The following is a 14106-nucleotide window of genomic DNA, read 5'->3' as shown; positions in this document are numbered from 1 at the left end:
CTCTCTATAGTGTTTCACATCACAAAATACTCGTTTTGAGGGCCGGAAGTTGATTATTGGCATCTTTATTTTTACTTTTCAGTGGTTCCCCACTCAATAGCTCTCAGGATATAAAACTGGCCCCTGTTTTAAATAAGAAAAGCCAAGATACATTTGATTACATGTCACTCCCCCCCCCCCCCCCAACCTAGACTGCTCTTCACAGTACTGGTGCGCAATTATTTCTGTTTATTGATATAATGTGTATATCTTTTGTTGTTGTGTCTATTCCATTCAGTGCATCCATAGAGACTTAGCAGCACGCAACATCTTGCTCACTCATGGACGGATCACAAAAATCTGTGACTTTGGTCTTGCAAGAGACATTAGGAATGACTCAAACTATGTTGTCAAAGGAAATGTAAGTATGTTTGAATATCACCTTTATCTGTATAAAGCAGTGGTTCCCAACCTTTTTTTGACCAGGGACCAACATTAGCACCAAAAGGGTTATGAATCAGATTTTGTTAAATTACAGATTTGGTTTCATTATTTGGGGTGCTAATTCAGAAAACTGTACTGGATAGACCACATCAGCTCTAGTTTCTGATACAGAACATATGCCATTCAGTAGTCACCATCTGCTTGTCCACAGAAAACTATATTTATTAAGCCTCGGCACTAAAAGGGAGTTTTGCGAGACCACTCACTCTTGTTGCAATAGTGAAGTAACAGTGAGGCTGTGGACCATATTTTAGTTTTTTGTGGACCACTAGTGGTCCACAGACCACAGGTTGGAAACCACTGGTATAAAGCATATGGTAAACCCTTCCCTGATTCCTAATGGCCATTGACCTTTTTCAAAATGTATATGTACAGAAATGTTATGCCTAGAAAGCACAACTTAGAATGGGGGTAGGCAACGGAAGCAAAATGGGCTGGATGTTCTAACAGAAGATATGAAGGAGGTGTCTTGTGTCACCTGTTCACGACAAATGGCCTCCCCTCAAATAAACTTCCTCTCAGCTAAATCGCTGTATTAAAGCTGTAATCTCTTCCTGTTTACTGGAGGTGGGGACACCGTTGAAACCATCTCCTGAGATAATGAAGATCCGTCTCATCCAAGGCTCAAGCAAAGATGACTGCATTCCTTCCTTTTAGATCTGTTTTTGCTACCACTACTTTTTTCCCTGCAGATTTCATTATGAGATGCTGGCTGTTAAGCGGAGATAAAAAATCTGAGCAGCAAAACTAGCAAATTTAGGAAGAAACCACCTCAATAGCATATCTGTGTGTTGAGAAACTGTATTCAGACAACTGCTTTAATTTCCAGCCTCAGTCTAATTAACTCCATCCTTGGGGCTTTTTTTTTTCTTTAAGCGTAAGACAACAGCTTGCAGGTGGGCAGTAAGTAATTGCACTCCATTTGTCTAAATTAAGGGGTTTCAGTGTCCTGAGTTGCCTGATGTTTTATGGCATGAAAGAGGGCTTAGCTGCAGCTGTTAGCAACCAGGGAGAGAAGATGTCCTGTAATTGTGTCTGGCATAATCTCAGAGCAGATGCTAAGGAGCCCTCCCAATCACTCTGGAAAGTGACAGCAGGCAGTGTCTCCCTCGAAGTATGACAAGAACAGATTTGCTCTTCCTTGCGTGATCAAAGATATCGCTTGAAGCTCTAATTCAGAGGTCTTACTTCATACAGTTAGATGAAGTAGTTAAGCAAATTGCTTTCTGTCACCAACACAGCAAGTTCTTGTACTCCACAGCAGTAACTTTGGTGTTTATTTCAACCACTGAAAACACCAAATGTGGAGTTTTCCAGTTGGGCAATCACGCCAGTCCCACCAACTGTGAGGATTCCTCTCACCATCCCACCACTTTGGCCAAATATAGGAATCTTTACCATTAAGCCCACCAAATGTGAAGCATTTTGCAATGTGAGGGCTTTCCCTCATCCCATGTCTGTTATGCTTAAGGACCTATTCCTGGCTGCCTTGTGTGGGATCAGTCTAAATGCCTTCAAAGTTTCTATGAAGATTCATATTGCTTTTATCCCACCTTCAACAGTGCCTCCACAGACACTTTGTCTGAAACCAGATTCTCAGATTGATAATTACAGAAGCTAAAGTATGTAAAAACAAAACCTTTATTACAGAATTTAAACATAAAAGAGCAGAGCATTTATACATAACCTTTAAAATACCTTTTATTTCAAGCTAAATCAGACCCTCACCAATCACTCAACTTGAACTCATTTCTCTTCAGTCCTTGTCTAAGTCAACTCCCTTTTCTTGTTGCAGTTTTTTTTCAAATCCTTGGCTACAACCAATTTACCTCTCCATCTGAACTCACATTTGTTAGATGACAATTTCATGCAAATCTCCTTAAACATTCCCCTAGTCAGCATCCACCTCAACACTCAATTGTCTCTCCACTCCCAGCAGCTACTTACTGCATGGTAACCCAACAAAACAGACAACATTTTTTGATATACAAACCCATGACATCACAATAACTTTGGTGAAATCAACTATGTGGCCCTTTGAAATGTCATGGGTCGTCATCACAGGCTGGAATCCCAATTACATGAGTCTTTTTGATTCTATTGGATTTACGTTATGCTGACTTGCCATTCAGCGGTTGACTCATTAGCTCTGTTCTATCTCGGTCTTGCTGTTAGAATTAGGCTTTAAGCTATAAAGGTCACCATAAGGTTGCAGAAAATGAATTTGTAATAGCAATATGAAAAAGTAGATGAGGCATTTCATGAATATCCTAGCCGTAATAGTATTAATAATCCTGTTTTTTTAATAAAAAAAAGAACCAGAAGTGGTTCAAAGGAGTAGTAATTTAGTATAGCCCAAAGGAGGACACATTACAACTTCAGCTTAATTTTCATTTTCACAGAACCGCTTATATAAACACATGCACTGTATCAAAAATTGTTACAGAAGGTCCCTTTAGTTTCATAAATGATTTGTTGGACGGCATAAGCCACTGCTGTTTGAGATGATGTCCCATTCAAATACAAAACTATTATTTACTTAGTTGTTTGTCCTAAGATCCTTTTGTCCCAACTAAATGTAGAACCATTAAAACAATAGCATCTTGGCAAGTCAGCACTTATGTACACTTGACTGACTCAACAGGTCCCCTCTTTCAATGACTAACCATGGGATTTAGGCATTTGATTTTTAAGTTTCCAAGTTTATAGTACAAAAATTTAAATATTTGTGGAGATGTGAGTTAAAATTTCTTTAATCAAATAAAACCTAAAAGATGGGGGGAAAGGATTCAATAAAACAATGTTGAATAAATATGAAGACCATAACCTTTGTAATATGTATGATTAATTTTCTGTGGGTATTGCTAAAATGTTGAGGGTTGTCAGAATTGCCATACATTTTAAGGACCTTTAGATTACATATAGTTGAACTGCAAATATGCCATCACCATCTTCATAATTTTAGCAATTTATGAGACATAAGACAAATAATTCTTTGTTGGAGCGGGCAAGAAATAAATGCCTTCCAATGATATCAGACTGGATCTTAAAAGACAATAATGGAAGATCACAACAATACACTCAAATGAATTTTCTTCAATATATATCTCTCACTTTTTGCCTTGGTAGTATCTTTGTAGCTCCTTGTATTCTAATAGTGATCACTTTCTCAGTGGGTTGTATAATAATTGGAGCTGTAAACTGTAATTGATTTAATTGGTAGACTCATCAACAAAGGCTGCAGTGATAAATCAGTGAGAACCAATTTTAACTGTCAGGGCTTGCAGTTAAGAACACTTAGGAAGTATCTATATAGGAGGCTTATATGTTGCCTTTTTATTGAATGATCTTCAAGGCAGCTTAAAGCAAATTTCCACAATGAACACAAACCCTATCACTAAGCCCATCTCATCCAGTGAGCTTAGTCTCTTGACCAGTGAGTGGGGTGAGACCACTGTGCTATACCTTCCATCTATTCTGCAGTCACAGAATTGTAGGGTTGTTCTTTCAAACAGGGAGAATGAACCACAGCTTCTAGCTCTTTCCATGGCCCTTTGGAAGGAGAGAGGGAGCTTGGTCTTCCTTTCCTTGTGGTTCTTCCTTGAAGGCAAATGTTACATCATCCCAACAGTCCTTGGTCCCTTGCCTGATGCGTATGGCCAAAGTCTGATATCCGTTCCTGTTAAGAGTAATAAAAGATGAATGAAGAATAATTAATTGCAGTTATTACATCTAAAATAAGGGGTATTTTTTGTTCAATAAAAATAAAACTTATAGTCAACTTTCCCCATTTTAGTAATGTACACAAGAAATTGTCAGTATCTACTGGGGCTGGTTCCAGTATCCACAAGGAATACCAAATTCTATGGTTTCTCAACTCTCATTATATACAGTAGTGTAGTAAAATAATGTTCCTTATATAAAACTATATAAAACTTATATAAAAGAGGGGCCGACCAAGGGCAAGATGGATGGATGGCATCCTTGAAGTGACTGGACTGACCTTGAGGGAGCTGGGGGTGGTAACGGCCGACAGGGAGCTCTGGCGTGGGCTGGTCCATGAGGTCACGAAGAGTCGGAGACGACTGAACGAATGAACAACAACAACATATAAAACTAGCCATCCCCTGCCACGTGTTGCTGTGGCCCAGTCTGTGTATATATATATATATATATATATATTGTGTGTATATATGTGTGTATATATTTGTGTATATGTGTATTTATGTGGTTAAGCGCATGCGGTGTAATGTTTTTTTTATTTTTTGGCTTTTAAAATCTATTTTGCTGTATTTTTCAGTGTTTTTATGAGTGATGGTCACTTGTTGGCCTGATAGGTGTATTGTGTCCAAATTCAGTGTCAATTCGCCCAGTGGTTTTTGAATTATGTTAATCTCACAAATGAATATTATATTTTTACTTTTAGTAAATGTTAAAAAATAATCTTAAGATGTACATAGTTAAATTTGTGAATCCAGAATCCTTGGGTACAATGGGGCATTTGTATGTTCAAATATAGTTAATCACTGATTACTCTGTTCAAAGGCAGATGGATCATTGGCTAAAAATCTTTAGCCCACGACAGTCTTACTATCATAAAATACATTTTAGTATGGGATAATTCTTAATCTTCCCATTCATTGTCTTGCTTCCTTTCACAGGCACGACTTCCTGTCAAGTGGATGGCACCTGAAAGCATTTTTGAGTGTGTATACACATTTGAGAGTGACGTCTGGTCTTATGGAATTTTGCTTTGGGAACTCTTCTCTCTAGGTAAAACACACTTGGCTTTCGGGTTTCTGCTTGATGCAACTCAACAAGATTACTACTTGGATGTTTTATTTCTCCCCATTTTTCAAACACGCTATGATATATTGACATTTTCTGTGTTGACAGGAGGCAGCCCCTATCCTGGAATGCCTGTGGATTCCAAGTTCTATAAAAGGATTAAGGAAGGATACAGGATGTTTAGCCCAGAATTTGCACCTGCTGAAATGTGAGAGACCAGACTTCTTACAATTCCGAAATGGAAAATGACAAGCGTCCAGTTTTTGATTTAAATAACTGTCCTTTGTTTTCTGTCTTTGGGAAGTTGCTGTAGTGAAGGAAAATCTTAATTATATTCTGAATATTCATAAGATTCCCTATCACTGACATACAGCTGTTCCTAAATTGTTTTCTTGAAAGTAAGCCCCTGTGAAATCAATAGGATTGATGTCCCAAGTATATCTGCGTGAGATTGGGATATTAGTTTACTGAATCATTTGTACTCAAGAGTTGAGTGCTTTCTGTGCAATATAAACATAAAACTGAATATAAAATCAAAACACTCAGGTGAATTAAACCCTCCACCAAGAAAATCTGTCACCAGCCAACATGACGAAATTACCTCAATTAGGTACAATACTTATAAATACTACCTCCTTATTTGTCAGTTTTGATTGACCAGCAGCTTTGCAGGGATATAGGTTGTCTTCTCTTGGTTCTCTTTCTGAGATCTTGGACATTTGGCTTGCAGAGGCCATGTTCTACAACTGAGATATGCTCCCTTTTCATATTTGTTAATTTTTGTACAATTATGTTTTAGCTGATATTGGAGGGGTGGAATGACATAGGCTTGACACTTAAACCACACTTTTGCTCCAGTGGCTAGAAATCCTTCTCCTGCAGGGCCACAGCTATCTTTTGAAGCTTTTTCTGCAGCATTGATGATGTTTACATGTGTGCTAACTTTTAATCTAGAAATTAATTCAGTGGACTAGCAGTTGAATTTAGGCCTATAAATTGTAGTCTACAACAGCCTTTTTCAAACTTTGGTCCTCTAGATGTTTTTGACTTTTGCTCCCAGAATTCCTGACCCTTAGTACCTCTGTGAGTTAAGGTCTAAAGCAGGCACGGGCAAATTTGGGACCTCCCAGTGTTTTAGACTTCAACTCCCACAGTTGGCTGTTAGGAACTGTGGAAGTTGAAGTCCAAAACACCTGGAGGGCTGACAAGATAGGATTCTTGTTGTTTTGGTTGTGTGCTTTCAAGTAATTTCAGACTTAGGTTGACCCTGAGTGAGGGCCGGGTAAATGACATTGGAGGGCCGTATTCGGCCCCCGGGCCTTAGTTTGAGGACCCCTTCTCTAGGGTTATTTTATTTATTTATTTATTTATTTATTTACTTATTTATTCCCCTTCTTTCTTTCTTGACCAAGACCCAAAGCATCTCACAACATTAAAAACAATGCTATTTAAAACCTACATCATATATATGGAGAGAGAGTTAAACCCACAATAAATAAAACAAGTCAGGTAAAATTACTTAAAACAAGTAAAACCTGTTACAGTACTTAAAATACTATACAGCTCCCCAGTCTCATTCTTAAAAATGTTCTGCTTTAAAAGAATTGCCTAACAAAATGACTTAAAATTGAACAACAATAAGCATTCATAACCAAACCAGTTGTAGCACTTTGATATATCATTTACAACTTGACAATGGATATAAGGCTGGGGCCTGCACTTAAGAGCAAAAAGCTTCAGTAGAATCCAGTGGTCAATTTTTTGAATGATAGTTTGAAGAAATAATGACAAGAATGCCTGTGATTAATTCACCTTATCTCACCGCAAGTCAGAAATGAGTTGAAGGTGAATAATAAGGTTTATCACTACCTTTTTTTGAGGCTGTGAGTGTGTGACTTGCCCTGAGTCTTTCAGACACAGCCCCCGGTGGTGCAGTGGGTTAACCCCTGTGCCAGCAGGACTGAAAACTGATAGGTTGCAGGTTCAAGTCCGGGAGACCATGAGAGAGGTCTCCCACAAGGATGGTAAACCATCAAAACATCCAGGTTTCCCCTGGGCAATGTCCTTGCAGATGGCCAATTCTCTCACACCAGAAGTGACTTACAGTTTTTCAAGTCTCTCCTGACACAACAAAAGAAAATCAGACTGAGAAGTAATAGCTGGGTGGGAACTTGAACTCTAGTTTCCTAGAATCGTAGTATAATACTCAAGAATATTACAGTACACTCATTGGCTGAATGTGCATTCATTCTGTTTTCTGATTTTTTTTTCCTTTGGTTGACCTGTAGACTTAATAGTTTGTTTTGAAAACAGACTTTTCTAATGTTTGTAGTCAATGCTTTATCTGCTGCTAAAATCTGAGTTGATGCATTCTTTCCATGACTAGGTATGCGATAATGAAGAGTTGCTGGGATGCAGATCCTGTAAAGAGACCAACCTTTAAGCAAGTTGTACAACTGATTGAACAACAGATTTCAGATACTACAAACCATGTAAGTGTTGAGTAGTCTAGGCTGAGTTGCAAAAAGTTTTATTTGACACAGTGTTTGGAAAATGAAACCCCAGACACACCAACATCCTGCATTCAGTTTTAAGTGGTTCCATTTGGTGAAGAGAGTTATAGAACCCTGGATGGTTTTTAATAATTTCTGAGAAAGTATTGCATTTGGCTATTGTTAAAATCATTGTACAGAAGTATTCGTCCCACTGAGTGAGACAGATTGCTTCTTCATCAGTGGAGAACTTCCTACAGGCTTTAGAAATGTAATGAAGTTTCAAGGCCCTAAGGTTCAGTTATAAGGTTTTGCTACAAAAAGAAATAATAGTAAAAACACTATTATTGTGGAACACTAAAAGCTAATAAATTTATTATGGCATGACCTTTTGTGGCCTGGGATTTATTTCATCATATGCATCATGAAATGTTGTTCTGACCTATAGCTATAAACTGCCTGTTTGATGGGGTGGGAATGTAAAGATCAGAGAGAAATAAAAGACAGAATTGACCTCAGAAGTGTATGGGAAGGCATTGGACTCTCACAAACACTGCGGAAATGACATTTTTCTTCCTAATTTTTTAGCATTATAGAGAATTGGAGATTAAACTCTTTTGAAGTTGTCAAATTCACTGTGACATGGGATTTTTGGAACCAAGGTTACTTCATAAAATGACTGTACAAGTGTGTTAACTTGCCTCAAATACATGCAAAAATGTTGATAGATACTTTGGTGTTACGTGTGGCCATTAAGTATTGATTCCAGTTTGTATCTCTTCCAGATTTACTCAAATGTTACAAGCGGCATTTGCAGTCAAGGAAATGGTACAGATCACTCTGCGAGAATCAACTCAGTGGGTAGCAGTGCTTCATTTACTCAGCCTCTCCTCACACATGAAGATGTTTGAAAACAAATTCAACCAGCCATGATTGGGACTCTGCAGTTTTTAAAACAATGGCTACGAGTTGTTCTCATTTTGTTCACTGATACACTGAGAGTAGTAGAAATACTACAATAATTTCCTTTTTTATTACATGCTGTTAAAAGCAAAGTAGATTGCCCACCACAGTTACAGCATTGTTGCACTGTTTGCTAGAGTCTGTGTATAGTTGCTATGTTATTTGCATTTGTAGTGTAGAAGTGGAAAGTAAACATTAAAATTTGGGAGTGGGGAAGAATGTCTAAAAATGGGATATGGAATTCTTTGAATGCAACATTTTTAAAATGGAGATCTCAAGAGCACTAACTCTAGAAAGTTGTTGGTCCTGTTTGAAAATTTGGAAAGGCAAATGTCTTAAGACATTTTCCATTAGTTCTGAAACTTTGAACCTTAGAAATGTAAGCAAACTTTGACATTCTGGGCCAAATCCAATGTGAAACTGGTAGTGGCATTGAGATGTTCATTTTTTTCCTCTTGTGACTATGGAGTTGTCCAGATATTAGTTTCAAAGGGTTTTGCAGCCACGTCAAACAGTTTCTTGCAGGTACTAGAGTGAGGAAAAGGTTTTTGTAGTCCTCCTAATACTATATTCTGTTTCTGCAAGAGAAAAAAAAATCCAGGATTGGATTGAGCCCCCAGAATCCAAGACATTACTCACCTGATTAGAAAGGAACAGAAAGACATTGAGCTAACTTTAGATGTTGTTGTATTTCATCTCCCATAAGATATAGCCAGCCCTGCTGGTGTTAAGGAATTATGGCAACTGTAGTCAGGACAACATCCAGAGGGATACAGGTTCCCCACCTCTGCGCTAAGAGTTTAGTGTCTATAACAGGTCTTGCTTCTGCATTTTCCAGTCGAGACAGAAGATACATAAGAAGAAGAGAACAGAAGACAATTTCCAAGCTTTTGTTTTGTATCCATGTTGTTGTGTATTCATTCAATTGCTCCTGACCCTTTGTGACCTTTTGGGCCAGCCCACGCCAGAGCTCCTTGTCAGCCGTAGCCATCCCCAGCTCCTTCAAAATCAAGCCAGTCACCTCAAGGATACCATCCATCCATCTTGCTCTTGGTTGGCCCCTCTTCCTTTTTCCTTCCATTTTCCCCTGCATCATTGTCTTCTCCAAGCTTTCTTATCGTCGTCTTTGCCTCTAATATCCTTCCCTCCAGTGAGCAGTCAGGCTTTGTTTCCTGGAATATGGACTGGTTTGATCTTGTGGTCCAAGACACTCTCAGAATTTTCCTCCAACACCAGGAACATTTGTATGCACATGTTCCCATTTGTATACACCCCCTCAATATTTTGTGATTTGGTAGAGAGGGCCCAATATATTTCTTTTACACCAATTATACACACTGGAAGGTCAACCAGTGCATCTATTTCTAACAGCATATATTGGGAAATAAAGATACACTGTTGCATGGCTAACTTCAAGTGGACAAATATGTTACATCATAAATTGTTGGAGAACATCCTAGTAGTTCCCATGTCTGGTGAAGACACATCTGCTTGTATCACAACATGAACTATGATATATACCTTGGGTAGCTCTAATAGTCTGGCTAGAATAGTCAAATAATGTTCTTACTCTCCTCAAAGCATATCTTGGGTACATGCAGCTGTGTAAGCTTAATAGAACAAAATCTCACATGGCCACATTTTGGGAGGAGGATGTTTTCCTGTAGTATTGACTGATGTATGGATAGAAATATAGATCAAGAAGTAAATTTTTGAAGTTATCAGGTTAATACAAAATGCAGGCAGGTAGCTTTAGGAATTACGTGTCAATATTACCATATTGTCTGAATTCACTTTGGTTTTCTAAAAGCATCTGTCCAATAAACAAAAATCTCGAGATCATCTTTTGATTAATAGACTTACACTAAAATACCTGTATATTTTCAGAATAGCTTCCCTTTAAGACTGTTGTGATTTACACTTAAAATGTAACAACTTCTCTTGTCGGCTTTACATTGATAGATGTAACTGTGTCCAAATGCAATATTATTGAGCAACTGTAGACCTAAATGAAAGTTCCTCTTAAAAATGCACTGCCAGAGGCTTCAAATTATATCCAACATCACTAACTTTTGTTGACCAAGCATTGTGTATTTAACCAGATTATTTGGGATTAAGGTTCCAAAAATATGCCATCCCTTTCTTAAAAGTAGGCACTTACAATGTAGTCATTTACACTGTTGCACTTTTCAAAAGTTTGCTGAATTTTGTGAGGCATGGCTTGATCCAAGCTCCATGTAAGCAGGGGCTTTCCTTTCTCTCTCTCTCTCTCTCTCTCTCTCTCTCTCTCTCTCTCTCTCCCCATAAATAAATGCCTATCATGTTTCTCATTGCACATGCAGATTTTCTTCCTTTCCTGACAGTGGAAAGCTCCATGTGTATGATCAGAACTGTGCACTGAATTAGAGTCACTCTGTAACGGTTTTCACTTGCAACGCATTAGTATATGATTGTAAGACACAGAGCAAGGAGGATTATGCTAGCGGACAGTGCCCAGAATATTTTTTTAAATCAGCTCTGTAAGGTTCTTCATGTCTATGCTTCACATGTGCAGATAGGAACATTGCACAGTTAAGGTTCACAGTTGCGTAGAAGACATTTTGTGTGTCTAACTGTACACATCCTGGGCCACTTTACACCTCCTGCTGGATACCAAGTAGGGACAGGACCCAGAGGTATGTATCAGTCCCTGTCTTCCATCCACACATTCAGTATATGTATATATTAAAGGTGAGAATATGGCTAGTATGCTTTCTTCCTCCAATCCTACTTATAAGACTATCATAAATAAATACAAAACCTTTTGGCTTTTGCAACTGTAAGAGAAAAAAAACTTGTAATAATTGTTGACACCATGGTACTTCTTTGGCACTTGGATAGACAGTGTTTTTTCCTATAATCTGAAAAGTTATATTTTTATAATTCTGTTTTTGTTGACTACTTGGTTACAGAGCGGCTTGATAGTTTCAGATTTGTTTTATTGCTCCAATTTTATGTAAATGCTGAAAATGTAGCAATAATGTCTTCTCAGCTCCTTTAGGCTCTTGAGTCTTAAAAATATTTTTCTATAAATATATAAATAAACTTATATATATATATGCACAATGAACGTATGTATAAATATGTGGAAGTCTGAAAGATGTATTGTTGAAGAGTTTAAATAAAAGTGTAAATAGTATACATGAATTTGCAGCTGTTGGCATGGTATATTTCACCAATTACACACTTGATAGAACCAAAATCCCAATCGACGTGTTCTCCCAGATCACACTCGGTTGATGTGATGAAAGAACATTGGAAACAAAGCCATTTAATCGGATTGAGTTTAATGTGGGATGTGTTGTTGTGCCTTATGTATTTGTCTTATTGAGGATTATTAATAACGATTTTATAACTTATGTTTTATCTTACTAGCAAACCTCCTTAGAAATATGCCTGTCCCGAAAGGCAGCATCTACATACTTGCATTTACATCTATTTGAATTAAATCAGTTAAAAATAGCTTGCATCCTATTGATTACATACAATGGTGTGGTCAGCTTTATACTATCGCAACCCCTCATTTTTGGTTGTTGGGCAGGTTATAAGTCCTTACTGACCATAAAACACTCCAGATCTCACCTAAACCCCATCTCTTCCCAGTGGTCTTCCAAATCTGAGCATTTCTTGGTTGGTAGTGAGCGGAGAAGCAGCATACAAGAATCCAGCCATTTTCTTGCATACAGATCAATAGCAGCATCTTCAAGGACACCAACTCTAGAATGATAGAATTGAAAAAGATCACAAAGGCCATGCAATCCAACCTCTTGCCAAGCAGAAAAACACAATCTATGGCCCCAACAGATGGCCACCCAGCTTCTGTTTCAAAACCTCCAAAGAATGAGACACCACCACACCCCCAGGTGTCTTACTCCACTGTAGAGCAGCTCTTGCTGTCAGGACGTTCATTCTCATGTTTATGTAGAATCTCTTTTCCTACAATTTTAGCCCATTTGCCCCCTGTCCTCATCTCTAGAGCAGCAGACAATAAGCTTGCCTCCTCCTCAATATATCATCCTTTCAGATATTTATAAACATTGCATCACATACCCTCTTAATTGGGTGCAAGTGCAAGATTGAGCTATAATTAACTTAAAATATAGAGATTCAAACACACACACCCTAAAATATACAGATTCAAACACAAATTGAATGAATAATATCAGAAAACCTATATATCAATCTAGATAAAGTATTATTCTATAGAACACAGAAAAAAAGGGAGAAAATAAAATATTTAAAATGATGTATTACTATGTCCAGTGTATATCTGGTATATAATACAATAGTAAAAACCACAAGGTTTTGCTAATTGCAATAAAGACACAAAATTTGCGAAGTACAAACCCCAAGGAGACCAAATATTTACAACAAACTATGTTAACAGAAACCCTCATGCAGTGGAAGGACTGGGAGTTCTATGAGCAAAAAACCTATGAGCAGCATCACTGCAAAGCATTGCCCCTCACCCTCAAACTTCTTGTTCTCAAAGAAGTTTGGATTGTGCACAGCTGAGAAGAGAAGTAATCTTCTCTCATGATGGAAAAAATATGATGGCAGTCATTCTGCTAGTAAGTTAGGATGTTTTGAGTCTTTCTTATGGCATTGCAACTCACCTTTTCAGTCACTGACAATTGGAATTCTAAATATGCAATGACGAAGGTTCTCCTAAACTTAGCTTTTAAGCCACATAAACATTTCCAGCTTGCCAGAGTGTATTCATGAGCTTTTAGCAGAGTGTCTCCTGAAAGGACATCATCTACAAGGGTTTCCCAGGGATGTCTAAAGGCCTGCTGCTAGTGCCTGTTGCAGCACATTCAGTTTAAGGAAAATAGTTGGATATGTTGCTGCACATCTCACTCTCCAACAACTTAGGTCCTATCTATACTGGACCTTTAATGTAGTTAGAAGCTAGTTTCAAACTGCAGTAGCTAGATAACAAAGTCCCACAAAACACGTGCAAAAGCAAGCTCTGCTCTAGTTTGTGTAATCGCCATCTAGGCCTCAGACTGGTTCCAGGATTTCCTATGTAATGATCTGCACAATGAAACCACTTTCTTCAATACCGGTTTGAAACTGCTGGTGTACGAGAGTCGAATGAAAAGTAATGCCTCCACCTTTGTAACTCCTCAACAGATGGCAGTACTGGTAGGCAGCAGGTACTGGCTTGTTCAGTAGACTCTCCTCTACAGTTCCATTTTGGCGGGTAGCCTTAGCATTGAATGGTTGTGTTGTTCAAGTACAAAATATGGAACTCTGCACAGACAGTCGGTCAATGCAACTTCAGCAACGTGCAGTCATTGAATTCTTGACAGCAGAAGGTGTCACTCCAAAGGAGATT

At 38.1% G+C, this 14106-nt stretch overlaps 1 protein-coding gene across 1 annotated transcript in view; it reads left to right on the top strand.

Annotated features, from left to right (window-relative positions):
* KIT (KIT proto-oncogene, receptor tyrosine kinase) overlaps window positions 1-11161 on the top strand; it is an 85909-nt gene extending 74748 nt beyond the window's left edge. Inside the window, exons 17-21 of the mRNA XM_060778533.2 lie at window positions 278-400; window positions 5145-5256; window positions 5380-5479; window positions 7658-7763; window positions 8549-11161. Of these exons, the coding sequence (XP_060634516.2) occupies window positions 278-400; window positions 5145-5256; window positions 5380-5479; window positions 7658-7763; window positions 8549-8674 (567 nt within the window). The 3' untranslated portion in view covers window positions 8675-11161. The remainder of the gene's footprint in view (window positions 1-277; window positions 401-5144; window positions 5257-5379; window positions 5480-7657; window positions 7764-8548) is intronic.
* The last annotated feature ends 2945 nt before the right edge of the window (window positions 11162-14106 follow it).

Source organism: Anolis sagrei, chromosome 5, assembly GCF_037176765.1.
Source record: "Anolis sagrei isolate rAnoSag1 chromosome 5, rAnoSag1.mat, whole genome shotgun sequence".
NCBI classification, from domain to species: domain Eukaryota; kingdom Metazoa; phylum Chordata; class Lepidosauria; order Squamata; family Dactyloidae; genus Anolis; species Anolis sagrei.
Note: the sequence above shows the minus strand (reverse complement) of the source record. Positions and strands in the feature narration are given on the sequence as shown.